The 16,628-nt window shown below is 42.7% G+C and overlaps 1 protein-coding gene across 1 annotated transcript; it reads right to left on the minus strand.

Moving 5' to 3' along the window:
• Positions 1–23: 23 nt before the first annotated feature.
• L2HGDH (L-2-hydroxyglutarate dehydrogenase) lies at positions 24–16,626 on the minus strand. The gene is made up of 10 exons (XM_059819455.1): positions 16,544–16,626; positions 16,134–16,249; positions 14,091–14,242; positions 11,420–11,551; positions 9,118–9,280; positions 8,549–8,583; positions 7,125–7,292; positions 5,078–5,235; positions 3,707–3,838; positions 24–2,729 (listed from the first exon to the last, which is right to left on the minus strand). The coding sequence occupies exons 1-10, from the start codon at positions 16,624–16,626 to the stop codon at positions 2,534–2,536; spliced, it is 1,335 nt and encodes a 444-aa protein (XP_059675438.1). The 3' UTR covers positions 24–2,533.
• Positions 16,627–16,628: the final 2 nt, after the last annotated feature.

Raw genomic sequence — 16,628 nt, forward strand, 5'->3', positions numbered from 1 at the left:
GTGTTTGTCCAAAGCTGTCCCAATGCATTTATTCAGAATTTCAGGAATTACCATTCCACATGCCATTACAGGTCCAGATCAGGCTTAAGACTAGTACTGTCCACTGCCTGCACACTGTGTGAGGAAAAGCTGTGAAGTGTGATAAGCGTAGATAACATACAGGTACTTTAGGAAGACAAGTTTGGTCATGCATCTCCTCCCCTAAATAAAGTAATTCCTATTATATAAAGCTCTTTCCTGCCTAATTCAGATGAGAATTAGCCAATAGCAGTGAAACTTTTCTGTAAGTCAGGAGAAATACACAGACCTTAGAGCAATTAAAAAAACCCCACCACGATATTTTAATCATAATAAAGGCACAGTTATTAAGCCATCCAAATGAATTAGACACTTTTAGAAAATATATTCATACACTTTCACACTTCATGGGCAACAAAAATTTATGTACGAAACCCCATTGTCATAATTCTCTGAAATCATTCCTTTGAAAAAGGTTTATAACTTTTATCTCTAAAAAAATATAAATATTTCACAGAATGCTACATAAAGATTCATAGTTTAAAAGTTTCAGTTAAACTCTACCCCAAAACAATCACCTCCAGAGAGTACAAAGCACAGCAGGCTGCACAGTTAAATGTGCTGACTTAAGATTCACCATAGTATATGACTGCTTTACATTTTAATGTTCTTTATTCTGTTACTACATGTTAGGGCCACACCTCGTGTGGGAGGAAGTGGCTTTTGCAATCCTTTTGTAGTATTTACTGTTGATAGGCAACACTTCTGGCAGGGAGTGAAGATACAATTGTTCCACTGTGAAGATAAAACTTTTACACAGCCGTATGGCAGTTTAGCGTCTGGAATAGCTGAATCTCTGTTTAGTGTTATTGTGGCTAAGAATGATGACCACAGCTTTTCTTTGAAGGGCTTATTATTTGAATTTCCAGGTTGTCCTTATATGGGAGTCACTTTTCTGGAAAAGTAGATGTCACCAGGGAAAAAAAAAAAAGAAAAAAGACAGGTTAAGCCCCTTCTCTCTCAAAAGCGGCTCAGCTCTGTACAGTAAAAACATCATCTAGCACACCTGACCTCCTATGCTAACACACTCCCTCATGCATGTCAGAGGAGTACAGAAAATAACTTAAAAAAAAAAAAAAGTATGGCAAATTGCCTGGTAGCGAACTACCCACAATTATCTGTATTACCCAACATCCTGTGAACATCTGCTTTAAAAGTATTCTCAAGTACTTTGTCCCTGGGGCCACATAATTCTTTTTTGTAGCAATTATGCAGAACACACCAAGATACTCAGTTAGCTTAGTACCAAACTTGTTTAACATCTCTCTATACTTTAAAGCACGTTCTCCACACAGACTCTCTTCCAGGTGCACCTTTGATAAAACTTCAAATATCAGTAAGAGTTCAGAAGAGTAACCAGCACTTTCTAAGCTCCCCTCTTGCCATCCCTGTGGGAAATGGGAAGCCTTCCTGACTCACTGCTGTTTGGGCTCCAAGGGAAGCAGTATGCAGCATGACTCAATTAAGACAGGTTTCTGTAGCTTCCCTCCCCTTCACATTTGCTTTTACAAAGACCATTTCCACTGGATTGCTCAACATGCTGTACAAAGATAAGCTCCTTTTGCATTACCAGTATTCAAAGGTAAAAAAACCCAAAACCACTGAAGTAGTTTCTGATCCATGCTGACTTCCCAGATTTAAGTTAAATGAAAAATGGCTGTTTATGTTTAATTTCAGCTCTATAAAAAAATAGAGACAGTGATCAGATAGCGCATCTGAACTGCATATCTAAATTGACTCGGATTTGGTAATCCCTTGTTAGGCTTATTTTTCTCTGAAAGACTCTACATTCATGTAGAAGGCTCTGAATATTGTTTTCAGTCTCTGATAAAGCCCTTAATTCCGTATCAGCAGAACCCTTAAGCAGGGCTTATCCTTCTATCTCCATGACTTTAATGTAAGCTAGGGGACTGTAGACTCCAATTTAAACAGAGACAGAGAGAAAGCACACACAGAACCACCCCATGCGATGGTTTTTCAGAGGACCGACCACCTCTCCAGAGTGCGAGGAGGACGCAGTGTTTAGACCAGAGGCATGGGAAGTCCGTGTAGGCAACCCCAACTCAGAGGCTCTTCCTGCTCCACGTAAAGGCCCACTACAGTTGGAGAGACCCTCACGTTGTGCCTGGCACCAGCCCCGCCACAGGCTGTTCCTGCTCAGGTGGACAAAACTTTACTGCCAACGGGGCTGTTTGCTTCTTTCTTGCAGATGGTGGTACCGCACCAGGTCTTGCCAGGCACTGTAACTCCTTTATTTGTGAAGCTGAGAAGTTGTGGGCTGGAAAGGCGAACGTTTCAAACGCTGGTTTTGCACTGCACAGCTATACCAGCGCTGGTCGTGCAAGCAGCACGTTGCCTGTTTTATCTTTGTCATTAAAGGCCGCAGAGTTCACTCAATGCAGACAAGCTGCTACACATACAAGAGGGGTAAAACAGCATGACACCTGTCAATCATTCACAACTCAAATCTTCGCTTCACTTCATCTGCAATCATTTTTGCGATGGCAAGGGAGGAGGTAGCAGCAGGAGACGGGGCATTTCTGACATGAAGAATTCTGCTTCCAATATCTCCGCTGCCTCCATCGAATACAAAGTCATCTACCAAATTTCCGTCACTGTCCAATGCTTGAGCTCTCACTCCAGATGGACCCCTACAAAATAAAGGAAGAGCTCACCGTTAGAAAAACAATGTTTTCTGAAGTCAGAAAATCAATTCTGTTCTGACCTCGTGAAGGTGCCCAGGGAAACAGTAAGGAAGGCAGACTGTGGAGTCAAAGCCCAGTCAGGCTTTTGGGGGAGCACGGGGAAGTTTAACACTTGTGAGGCAGAGTGGGAGATGCCTTGCAGTTGTTACGGTGAAACAAGGGCACATAGCCAAGCAGAGGATCTTCTGTATCTTTCCTGGTTGTGAAGTTACGCTCCTCCCCACACACACAAACATGCCCTCTCTTTTCAAAAAGGAAACCCTTTGTTCTGAAATAGCAAGCCTTGTCAAACATGAATTTCATGCCAGTGGTATACCCAGCCTGAGCTGGGTAACTCCCTTTTACCATGCTCGAGCTTCTTTTATTCTGGATTTTCTCCCCGAAAATGTTTGGGTGGTTAAACCCACCTCCATGTACCTAAATGCCTCATCTTTCCTCACAAGTCTCTTCAGTTCCTTAGCATTTCCAAACTCCTTTGAATTAATTCCTCTCTCCACACAGTAAGAAGCTGAATACAATTTTATTGAGATAATTAAACTAAGTCAATATTCACTCAGTAGCAACTTGTAGTCTGGCTTCCCCTCTGAATTTCATTAGTGTTTTGCTTTCTTTGTGAACTCAGATTATGTACAGGCTACTGAATGTGTCACTAGGATAAAGGGACTTTTTTGTTTTAGTGAATATGTCATAACTGTGAATTTCAGCCTATGGGGAGTGTAGGAAGTCACATAAATATTCACCAAACTTACCTCTACACAAGCAACACAATATAAAAGGCCTTCCTGTAGAAAACATCTAAACGCTTCTATGCTTTGGTAGCATATTTTGGTGGAGGAAGACAGCTAATGCTACATTTGCTGCTGCTTAAAAATAAGAGATTTAACAAGCCACTGGGTGTTACTAACAAGAAAAGTTTTCTTTACCTGAGTACATCATTGATGGTGACCTCAGGGATGAACTTCTGAAGTTGCTTCACCTGTGCGCTAAGGAAACATGTCCTGTACATTTCACTCAGCCCATAAGACATGTTTCTCAGCACAAGCTTCCATAACCCACTGTAGAGAGAAAAAACAACTGCAGTAAGAACAAATCTTGCATGATAAATGCAGCCATATCAAACTAAGAAGGTAGCAAACGCAACTGCATGGCAAAAGTTCCCATTCCCAACATCAGTAATCCAATCATGCTTTCTACTTGAGAAATAGATGGTTGTCCTTCCCTGCTTCAACAAACCTTGTTTACAGAGCTGTAGCATTGCATTCACATTCTTTCTTTGAGAATTAACTCTGAACTTCAGTCCCTCCTATGTCCAGGATTTTTCTCTGGTCCAGTCAAACAGTGAGAGACTGAAAACCCACATGCACGAGGGAAGACAGACATGCCGCTTCAGACTTTTTCCCCACAATCGTTCTGAAAAGATCGTCACACTCCTAAAACCCTCAGCTTTCAGCCAATGAATCTTGCTAGGTCTTTGCAAATCTTGTTTGCTTCCTTTGCTTTCCTCAAGTCTTCCAGTATAAAAATCTATAGACAATGATCAAGATGCTTTCAAATCTTTACTTTAATAAACTGCATTAAGTTGAGCTGTTTGCCAAAAAGCTATTTTCCAGTTCCCTGACCTGTTTTTCAGCCTCTCCTTGGATCGTCCCCAATATCTTCACATTCTTTTTCAAGTCTAATTTCTAAAATTGAGCACTTGATAATGGTCTGTCCAGCCCCTCATAGAGAAGCAACATTTCTCTCGACTTCTACAGATATTCTGTTCGTTTATGTTTGCAAGTTTAGCAATGATTCCTAATTCCTCTGACATGCTTTCAAAGAGAGCTTCCCGGCTTGCATTCATGGCCCTTAATATATTTCCTTGCACTTGGACATTTTTGAAATGTATATTGATAGTCTGATGAAGTTGAACATGGCAATTCAGACCACTCTGTGTTTTCTCTTCCAAGCCTCCTCTGCAGGAATTTTAATCACACTGTTTAGGTTGATTAAAATACTACACTGCATTGAACCAAAACCAATGCTGGAAGAGCTCCGCTAGTAGCAACATGGCTCACCAGTACTTTCCGATGAGCAGCCACATTCTCAGACCAGCTAAGACATGTCTTGGTAGTTCATGAAAATTCAAATATTAGATCACATGAAGTCAAGTGTCTCGGACAAGTCCACCCTTATCAGCACAACTGTCTTTAAACACACCAAATGCATGGCTTTTTGACAAGAACTAGCTTCCATGGAGTTACAAGTTGACATTTAAATAACTGCATTCAGCAGACAAAAAGACAAGATATTACCTGTACATTACAGCATCTAAAAAGTCTCCGGTGCTGAAGTCAAACAATTTGTAGCCCTCTCGCTTAAAGGCTAGTACTGCATTAGGACCAAGCCAAACGCTGCCATCCATTCTTGGTGTGAAATGAAATCCCAGAAAAGGGAACCGAGGATTGGGAACCTAAAGTGGGATATAACAGTTATTATAGCTGTTACAAACGAGATCAGAGAAACAGCCACGCAACTACTCAAGTCAACAAACTTGTCCAGGAAACATGGAAAACATTTGCAAGGAGGAAAGTACAGACATTTACAGTTTATCGTCTGAGAGAGTGAATAAAGCAAACCAAAACTCAGTAAAGGAGTTGTCCTCCCAATAAATGGAAATAACTATTTTTAAATGAACAAGTGAAAAAGGAAGTAAATTTGCCATTTTCTTTCCAATCACTACAACAAAATTTGAGTCATATAACCATACAATTGGCTCCTGCGCTGGTTTTTCTGTGTATTAATTGTGCAGTTATAGCAAGTAACTAATTTAAAACACTGAAGAACAGAGCAGGGCCAAGTAAGACTGCATCTTAGGTAAAAGCAAAACAAACAACAGAAAAAAAAGTACACGTGATTTCTCAGGATATAAATCAACCCACAACAAAACCAACGACACACTAATGCTATTCACCAGTAGTAATTATACTGCAATAAAATAGGTTATAAAATGTTAGGAAAACCTCACCATTCCTGTATTGCTCAAAACAACATGCAGTTAGCAAGCCTGATTAATGCTAATAAATAAGTATCTGCAGTTTATTTTTTGTTTGCAAATGGAATACAGTGTAATTGTATGTGAAGGCTGAAACAGAAATAAGCTGTCTATAAATTGAGAGAAGTATTAAACAGGCGCACCTCTTCATGAGCTGGCACTTCAAGATCTTTATTTAGGAAAGGTAACTACAGAGGTGACTGTGTTATAGTCCGAAAATAAGCAAGTATTGGGTATTTCCCAAAAAGCAGTATTGTTATGACTAAAAATTGCTTCAAGATATGTTCCTTATCTGTATTCAGCACACCGTTTTTCCTGTTAAAAATCTGCTTTTAATACTTTCAAAGCTTAGTGCAACCACTCCACAAACTGCATTACACTTCTGGTAACGTATCACTACAAGTTGTGCAATTTTCTAATCTTATTACCATATTTGGCTATAACAAAAAATTTCAAAGGGTACAAGCTATCATCACACAGCCATGAAACAAGGCTGGAAGGTACCCTCACATCCCAGCCAGTTCCTCCCTCCCATCCCAAGACAGGATCCTGAATCATTCCCAGGTGAGAAGCAGTCAGACAAACATCCAATGCCCGGGGTTCCACAATTTCCCTAGGGCAACCTGCTCCAGTGTTTAGCAGGCAAATCTAAGTTCATATTCAGAGAGGTGGTATTTCAATGTACTGCATGAATTAACTAAAATGCTGCCCTAGGAATTCTCTCTTCTTGGTTGCTAGCTTCACTTTCTGTCCGGAATTGCTCTTCTTCATCACACTATTTGTCTATATTAGATGGTAGAAAGCTTGTCCTTTTCCTCCCATGTCTATTTTTTGTCATACAAAGTAAAGCTAATTCAAAGATGAGGCTGAGAGGCAAATATCTAAATCCGAGCTTTTGGTATTAGCACACAAGATTAAACCCTACGTCTAAGTAATTCATGATTTACTGTTGTCCCTCATTGACTTCTGAATCCTGCCTACAGATTTATTTTATAACATAATGAAAGAAGACAGGCTTTTGTGGGCATGTGGCTATCATGCTAAACGCTTCATTCTTTCCCTATTAAAAAACCAAAAACACAAACGAAAAAAACCAACTGGCAATCATTTCCTACATGGTACTTCCACCCGTTCCTCAAGAATTAACAAAAACAAGTTGCCCTGTCAGAAAGCAACTGAATCTACGTCCACATGTTGTGCATCACTGTCTGCAGTCTAACAGAAATAACCATGTAACATTGCCCTGATTTCTGTAGTTTTAGCAGTTCTTGGAGTACACTGTGAAAGACAAACAAGGGAGTACATACCGGATAAATATTTCCTTTAACCATATAGCACTTTTCTGGTTTTAGCACCAAATAATCTCCACGGAAGGGTACAATACGAGGTTCAGGGCTGCAGCCACTGATCTCAGACAGGCGGTCAGAGTAAAGTCCTGCACAGGTCACAATGTGCCGACAGTAGACTTCCTCACCCTGTGGGAAAAAAAACAAACAAAACACATGAAAATTCAACATATCTACTAAAGAACTACCCATCACTTACAAGCCTTGGGAAAAAAGGAGTCAAGACCAGAAAGAAAACTGTATTTTCAGAACGAGGAAGAAACATTTAATTCTTTATAATATTCTCCTTTATTCCCTGGAGGAGAACTACCCTAAAAAGGCAATTCATTGGGCAGGTAGGACTGGAAGAATCTTTATAGAAGAGGGGCAGGGAGGGGAAGAATAAAACAGAATAACAAAAGAAACATGTCATCGATTCTCAGCCTGCCTTCGGGTTCCTCATGCATCACACAGCGCGCTTACTGCACAGGGCAGAGGCCCAACGCACCAGCGTCAAAGACTCTGCTCCTCCAGCAAACCCACTTTACCATCTAAATAAATAAATAAAATCACAAACTATTATCTAGCTAGCTATCTAGCTCACAGTATTTGTTTTTAAATACTACGGAGGTTTTCTTCAACTAAAAATGTTTCCATACAAATAATAAAATAAAATTTAAAAATATCAGTATTTGGTGAGGGAATCTAACAGATTTTGGCAGCTACTTTTTAATGAAAGAGCAGAAATAGAACAAGAAAGCAGCAGCACTACCTTTAAAAACTATCGGGGGGAGTGAGGTTGGGGTTTTTTTGTTTGTCTTTTTTGTTTTTTTTTTCCCCCCAAAGAAGAGTCCAGATATTCTCTCCTGAAGGTGAAAAGGTTACAACTACATTTCCTGCGCAGCATGAACTGACTTGCAGGAATGACACCAATTATATGCACCTGTTTTACTAAATGAGCTTGTGGCTTTCTCATGATAAAATGATTCTAAATGCCACCTTATCATTTTTATAGATGCCAAACACCAAAAGCAAACATGAAAATAGGTGTTTCGCACCAAATGAGTAAGTCATAAAAGGAGTCCTTAGAAACAACAAGCATAAGAATGTGCAAATAAAGAAGATAAGGGACATATACAGTCAAACATAAGTCAGGCAGCAGAAAGTTATACTTTCATTATTATTCCCAGTACACAGTAAAATCTGAACATGCTCATCTGCTTCGTTAAGAACTGATGAAAGTTGTTTTATAAAAGCAGTCCTAGATGACAGTGATCATGTTACTGAACAGCAGCTTTTTAACTTTTTTTAGAGAGCTGATTAATCCACCAGGACTCAACAAGAATTCTTAAGAAAAGGAGAAATAGCTTCCTATTAAGTAATTAAATCTTCAACTTAGTTCTTACCTTTGAGTTCCTAACAATGACTGGGTATTTCAGTCCTGTAATAGAATTAGACAAGAGGAGGAATTAATAGAATATGTAACAGAAAACTGACCGAAAAGCAACTTGTCACGATTAAGGGTTCTGCCACTGGAAGATCTCCAAGCTACGGAGCAACTACTGTTAACGTAACTGATGTTGCTGGACATAACTGTATTTATGAATTAATAGGGGGGTTTTATTCTTTCATATGTGTACCAGCACTGATCCAGCCTGCCTTCCAGGATAAAAAAAAAGCACTATCACAAGAACACACATGCAATATTCAGCTAAATCCAATTTTAATAGGACAGGACAACCTACTTCCTCTCTTTTACTGTCATTTTCTTCCAACAGCATTAAATGTTTCAGCTGAAGAGTGACCTGCCTGAGAAAAAAAAGCAAGCTTGCTTGATACTCTAACATAATTTTGCCTTTTGTCTCTTCCCTATGAGACAGAAAGGTTCAGAAACAAGATTTCAGTTAAAGCAAATGTGTTTTGAACAAAATCTTCGGCAGGGCCATAGTAAATGGAGGGCAAAAAACTACCTTACCATCTTCACTTTCTGAAGAACTTTCTTTAGCCATCTCCATGTTTGTAACTTCAAAATCAGTCAAGATCACCCCACCTGCTTCCTGGAAGTCTTCAGCATAGGACTGGGCCACTTGTTTATAATTCACAATGCCGGTATATGGAGAATCAAGGGCCATCAGACCCTGAAACAGTATTAAGATACAGAAGAACAGTGAAGGCTGTATGTGGTCTTCAGTCTTACAGAGAACATTTCATTTAGAATAGTGGGCATTGCCGTTGAGAAGGGAGTACCGCTGTCTCCCCATCCCTGGCTGCTTGTTCCTAGTCTCTCCATGTGCCAGCTCCAGTGTTCGTGTTTGCTGACAACTAACACGGCGAAAACTACTTACGGTGGATTAAGTGGTTGTGTAACTACAGCATAAACAAGTCTTCTCGACAGAGCGCTTAATGATAAAACGGGTTACCTCACCTTGGCTTCAGCTGATATGTGCTTATTTTTCACCATGCACTATGCAATTCCACCTTCAAATGGTCACCTGGGAGTTCCACCTGATGCATGGCTGTTGGCAATGTCTCCTGCGAGGCTAAAAGATATCATCTCAACCCTTACTGCATTGCACATCAGAGAGAAAAGTCTCTTCTGAATTAGACAACAGCCTATACTCGTCTTAGCAGGAAACAAGGTTTAAGTCCAGTGCGTAGCTAGAATTTTTAATGTTTCTCAGAGTTGTTTAACTATCTTTATAGCAAAAAGGCTCAGTTTCTCACATAATTTCTATCATGCCAGATGGCATCACAATATTCTCCTAGTTTCAGCTATAAACTAAGGGTAGTAGGGATGCTTTATCTCAGAGAGATGGTGCAAGTGTAACTACACTAACCAGAATAGTTGGTAAAACGGTATCTTACACAAAACCTTCCTCTCTGCTTGATATACCGTGCAATGTTTTATAACAACATTCAAGTTCCTTTTGCTTACGAGGAAAGGACTCAGCTCAGGAAACCAAAGCAAATTAAGTAAGACCCATCTGAATCTATTCATTTGCAGAAGTAAATGCTCAGCTGGATCTTGAACACGCAAAGAACATTTTAAGGAGCGGACACAAAATGTTTACACAAAAAAAAAAACAGGTAAAAAAGATTCCTCTCCAGGAAATTTTTGTCTGTACCTACAACCAGTCATAAGCAATCAGTCATGCAGCTACACCAATAGCAAGGCCCAGATGAAACAGCATGGGAAATTTATATCCAGATTTTCCTTTCAGTCAAAGATATACTAAACAACAACAATTTAGTATTCCATAAACCACTCGCATCTCTCCTGCTGTGAAAATAAACAAGCTGAGGAGCGCTACATAACAATCATACGTGTAGAAAGCAACTGGATTGAAATTGGCTCGACCCAATCCACACTCACAGATAGGAAGCAATTTTCATTGCTGCACTATCAAGCTTTACTGCAAGTTAAATAATTTTAGTGGGCAGGAGCAGAATAATCTCAGCCTAAACTCAGATATAGCAGCTCTAACCTGGGCAAAGGAAAATCTGCCTATCAACCACAAAAACACAGAAGCAAGCACCTCCAAGGAGAAGGGAAAAAATTAAAAATTAAAAAAATAATAACAATCACTCATTGTCGTTGGTGAGAGAACTGGGTTTTTTGTTTTGTTCCGGAGCACATACATCAGGGAGGACACGTCTGTGTAAAGCTGGGAAAAGGATGAAGTTTGAACAACCTGTAGGCTCTGTCCATTTGCCTACAAATTCACTCCTGCACAGGCACTAAGGGACTACAGAGTCTCCTACTTTGACTCAAATAATTCCGATTCCTTTTGTAGGCTACAAGTGAAATGGATTACCTGCTCTCTAATTTGTGAATGCTGGCCCTTATGAAACAGCCAGCACATCATTTGCCATTAGTGCAGCAGCAGGTCTTTATGACTTCAGCACAGGCAGAACTGATGAACTATGACCTGACGAGCAAGGGAATGAGAAAAGGAGAGCAGGAGAAACCTGAGGTGAAAGCAAGTGTCACCAAGAAAGATTCTGCAGGATCACCTTATGTTGCATTAGACCTGGTCTGATGCGGATGTAATGGCAAATGCATATGAAGGACTGGGCTGAGCTAAAAAGTTCCAGAAATAAATGGATACATTTACTTCTGTTGACAATTATATTTCTTCTGGGTTTTCAGGCTCTTTTGAACTTGTCACCCATGCAAATTACCTCAAGGCCAGAAACATATTTATGTTAAATTAAAAAATAACGTCACCTGAGAAACCAAGGTCTTAATGCCAAATAAAAATAAGCAAATCCCTTACCCTGCAGAAGGGTTCTTTCAATTGTATTTCTTTTGCTCCAATCAGTTTCAGACCTCGGACGTTGTTCTGCAGCCCTCTTTCATACAGAGCTTTGAGTCTTGGAATTTCTTCTTGTTCAACAGCTACAATTAGCTTCAGAAAAAAGGTAAAAAGGCACACCAGTGAGCAAAATATACAAAGCCAGTTCAGGTTTGGCATCAAGCCCAAGCTAACACGCAAGCAATAGTGAATGAGTGAACAGCGAACTATAATTCAAGGGGGAAAAAACCCACAGTTTGTGCCATTAGTTGCACAAGATTCTATACATACCTACTATTACTGAGAAAGCACTAATATATTAAGGACAGTGAAAAACAAATGTTAAACTGTAGTTTAAGTTACTACCAATGAATAATACTTGCTAAAAGTACCGTGAGACTACAAATCTGAATGTGAAAGAAGAGACTATGATTTTAAAGAGCCACTGGGATGCTTCCAAAAATAAAACTGAACTTAACCCAAGATGTACAAATCTCAAACAGTCTCAATAAGAGAGTAAGGACATGTTCTAACATGGTGTCTAAGCTGAATTGTACCAGCTTCACTTCATTTAACCACGTAGTTAGCTCACAACTATCACAAGAGATTTATCTAGGCTATGAATTATCTGTGCCAGGTTTGCACAGAGCATACTGCGTCCAGGCCTAGCTCAGGTCTGGCAACACAGGAATCTTCCCATTGAGGAGGCACTAAATTCTCCAGGCCTGGGGCTGCTTTACGGAAAACCAGCTGTGAAGCCTCAACATCTTCTTCCCTGGAATAAACACCGCTGGGGAAGCTGATGTGGAAGTACGCAAATTCAATGTCAGCAAAGGACCAACAATGCTGCTGGGTCAGTGCTAGCCCTGCCCAAGCTCAAACTGGCTCCTACAGAGCAAGTCTGCTGTCTTGGGGCTTTGAGTTGAGTGCAGGCTTATAACTTCATTGCTGAGCAATTCCACAGTGCCATCTTGTGACCAGCGCTGCAGCGCAGGGAGCAAGGCACGAAGGCAGCACTGTGCACAGTCAGGCCAGGACAACCACCACCCACCCTGGTGCAGGGCCCATCAACACTGCCACACTCAGGGATCTCCGCTCTGCACCCCAGAGCTGGGAGGGATCTGCACCCGGCTCCCAGGGGGTGCTGAGCTAGGGGACCTTGACACAGCGCTTGTCACATTAGATCGGGTCTGCATTGCACTTTTAAGAGAAAGGCTCATGCTGTCCAAGATGTTTATAAGCAGCCTGGAAAGGGACAGGGAGGTGAGAAAGCCAGATGATGCTTTAAGGTGACTCAGGGTGGTTCAGACAAGAGCTGACTGTCAAGAACTGGAGAGGGACCTTCCGAGGTGAACGAGTGACTAAAAGTGGCAGATGAAATTCAATGCAGAAACATATGAAATGACGATCATAGAAAAAGCAGTCTTAGCCTCGCATATAAAATGATAGAATCCAAGTTCAAAGTTATCACTCAGGACCAAGATGTTGGGGTTAGGATAGAAAATCCTATGGAAACATCAGCTCAATGCCTAGTGACAGTTGAAAAGCCCTAAATTGAATGTTAGGAACAACAGGATAATACAGAGAACTCACTGCAAAAATCCAGAGTGACCACACCTTGAATGCTGTGCCACAGTTGTGGTCCTCATCTTGTATCAAAGATGCATTAAACTAGAAACAGTTCAGAGAACGAAGACAGGGTGGAGAGAGTCATGAAAAAGCTTCTCCAAGAGGAATGACGGAGCAGCCTAAGACTCACCAGCTGGAAGGGGCAACTTTGGGGAAGGAGGGGATATAAAATTAAGTGCAACTTGGAGAGCGTGAGCACAGATCAACTGTTCACCACTTCTTCTAACACAAGGGCTAGGGACCATCAGATGAAGCTTGTAGGAGCCAGTTTGAAAATGATGTAACTCTTCATGCAGTAGGTTGTTGATCTCTGGAACTGCTCATCAAAGTATGCTCTGATGCAAAAGCTTTTAATTGAAAAACACTTGCAAGATAAATCCATTGAGAGTCACTATGGACAAAACAGATCAGGCTCAGAAAATAACCTGAGCTGAAAAGAGTTGGAAGCTGGGAGAATTAATTCACTTGTCCTGTTCTCATTCCTTCCTGGGTCTCTGTTTACAGACACTTCCAGAAACAGGATATAGGGCTGGGCAGACCCCAAGCTGAATCAGTACAGCCCCTCTTCTGTCCTCAGCATTTCAGGCTGTGTTACCTGGATGTAACATGTCATAAATGCATGTAGCTGGGTGACATCTGGAGCTGTTTTCAAGTCATGGAGTCTTTTTCGAGCCTGATATGCCACGAAGTACGGCATGCACATACTGAGAGCCCTCATGTTCCTTGGAGCTAGCAGCTTTACACAGGTGCCCTTCCATGGGGCCTGGCTTCCACCGTTACCTGGGCTATTTCAGCTCAGCCCCCAAATAAGGAGAATTATTATTTAGGCCCAGAAAAAGAACTAATTTGAGTTGCTGGGAAAAAAAGAAAACAAAAAAGCACATTCATCCTGAAGATAGTAAGTGCTGCAGAAACTCCTCTCTTGGAAGAAAGACCACAACCAGGGCTATGCTATACATTGTAACATACATTATACAATCTCAGTTTCCAAAGGTAAAGTAAGAACACACAGCAGTTCCTATACCTTCCCACACTGTTTATATGGTATTCCCTTCTGGTCACAGTACTTGTAGCAGAGGGCTGCACCCTCCACACACAGCTTAGCTTTCAGAGATCCGGGTTTGTAGTAAATTCCACTGTGAATCACACCACTGTTATGTCCACTCTGGTGATGAGCTAAATAGAAAGAAAAATACATTATTAAAATACATATTCCCATGATTGGTTCATACCTTAATTACTTCAGCTGTCAAAGGAGTAAGCAATTTGAGGTCCTGCCCTAAATCAGTATCACAACAAGAGATGCTCAAATAAGGTAACTGCATGGCAAACTCAATTCCTCCCTTGGTCTCAAAAGGCTAGAAAAATACTGACACAGCAAGACCTAGTTAATAATAAACCATCACAGCTTGCAATGTGTTGAATCAACAGGGGAAAGAAAAAAGGAAAAAAAAAAAAATCACAAGTTTTTCCTCCAAGAGCTACAACTGCAGCCAATCAATCAAAATTTTCTACATGTTAAAATTAATTTTAAGAAATTCCATTTTTAAAATGAAAGGCATCCTTAAAGGCCTCATCTAACGTAATGTCTGTGCAATCCTCAATTTCTTTGGATGTGCTGGCAGGCCTGGAAGGCTTTTCAACTATCTGTGAACTGGATTAGGTTGCTATTTCCTTTTTGTAACTAGGTAAAATGGAGGTCAAAAATACCATAAACATTTTTATTGAAGTAATTTGGGCAGGTTCTCCCTCTTAACATATTTACCCCCAAAAGGTCATTTCTGCTTTGCACTCACGCAACTGTTAACCACTTCATGCGTGCCCTGTCTTGGAGAAAAAAAGCCACTGCATATCATACATGTAACAACTCAAGAGTGATGCATAGCCTGGCTGACAGAGGTATTTATAACAAAAGCTTGGGCTAATAGGTCTTGTTTCGAGTTAGCCACTGACGTGATCCCTTGGGGTTTCCTACCTACCCTGAGTGACTGGGTATCTGCATAAGCACTTGGTGTGAAAAGACTGCTTACGATGAACCTGTGCTGGTACTTGGGTGAGCCAGAAAAAGCTTTCAAACAACGAAGCAACAGAGCTCATTCTTTCCTATTTCCAAGCCAGGACAGATGGCCAGGTGCAGAGCGCCTCAAGATTTCCTGTGTCCTCGGTAAGCAGGCAACGCTGGGAGCTGTTCCATTTTACTCCGGCTAATGCAAGGTCAGCAACTAGTGATACCTTCCCAGTTATCCCTGTGTTAGTTCTTTACTTTCGACCTGCCATGCAAATGACAGCCCCTTGCACAGCATATACAGGGGTATCCAGAAACATGGGACAAGTGACTGTGGTTTACAGTTCTAGTGATTAACAGACAGGTGTAGACTTTGCCCAGACCAGCAGCTGCCAGACATTTTTAAGCAGCTCTACTTCCCGACCCTCCCTCTCTACCCACCAACCATCACTGTCTGCTGTTCGCCTTTCTCCTCACGCCCCACCAAAGAGCCGTCCTGGCACCGTTTCTCAGCTCATCCTCTCTGCTTCCCGCTCCGTGCAGCACTAAACCAGACCTGCCCTTGTCCCTTCACAACCTGCGCTGCTCCTTACTCGAGTCGTTCACCCTCCTTGTCCTTTCCCCCGAAATCCCGGCTGCCGCGGGAGCCCCAGGCCAGTAAGACCTGCCGCTTTCAAACACCGAAGCGGCAATATTCAGTCTTTCTTAACTTCAAGTCCTAACTTGAAGTCCCAGCAGCGAAGCACAGACTGATGACAGCTCTGCTTCTCCACTGAAGGATGTGTCCTTGGGCAACGGGAGGAAGGGATCCCCTGTCAGGGCAAAGCCAGCGCTGCCTGGGAAGGAAGATGCTCTTCCCAGCGGGAATTCACCACCCGCTTCAGCTCTTCCACGGCTGCTCGCCCCCCCAGAAACCGAGCTTCCCTTTACATCTACGTTCATGAAACACTGAGGCTTTGGTGAGCGTGTGCTTCGGTGAAGATTTCTGACGGGCTGACACCAGGTAACCCCGAAGACACGGCGGAGGACGACACGGCGGAGGACGACACACCGGCGCCATACCTAGCTCCTTCTCCTTCTCCAGCACGGCGAAGGCGAGCGAGGGGTGCCGCCGGACCAGCTCCCGGGCAGAGGCCAACCCCACGATTCCCGCGCCCACCACCGCCACGTCGAAAGTGCTGCACGGAGACAGACAGGGCCGTGAGCTCACCCCGACAGCCCGCCCGCGGGGACCCGTTCGTCTGCCCGGGGAGGGGGCAGCCCGCCTCCCGCCCCAGCCCTGAGGGGAGGGCGCCGGCCCGGCCCCGGCCCCGGCCCCGGCCCCGGCCCCGGCCCGCCGTGGCCGCCCTCCCGCCGTGAGGGAAGGGCTGAGGGGGCACGGGCTGAGCCCTACGCCGACACGCCGAGGAGGAGGAGGAGGAGGCGGCGGGGCTCAGGCAAGGCCGCCCCCCGCTCCCGCCCCGCGGCCTCACCTGCGCTGGCGGCGCTGGGCCCGCCACAGCGCCGCGGCCGCACCGCCGCCCGCCCGCTGCCGCAGCAGCGCCGCCGCCGCCATCT

This window comes from Gavia stellata, chromosome 7 (assembly GCF_030936135.1).
Source record: "Gavia stellata isolate bGavSte3 chromosome 7, bGavSte3.hap2, whole genome shotgun sequence".
Classification (NCBI taxonomy): Eukaryota; Metazoa; Chordata; class Aves; order Gaviiformes; family Gaviidae; genus Gavia; species Gavia stellata.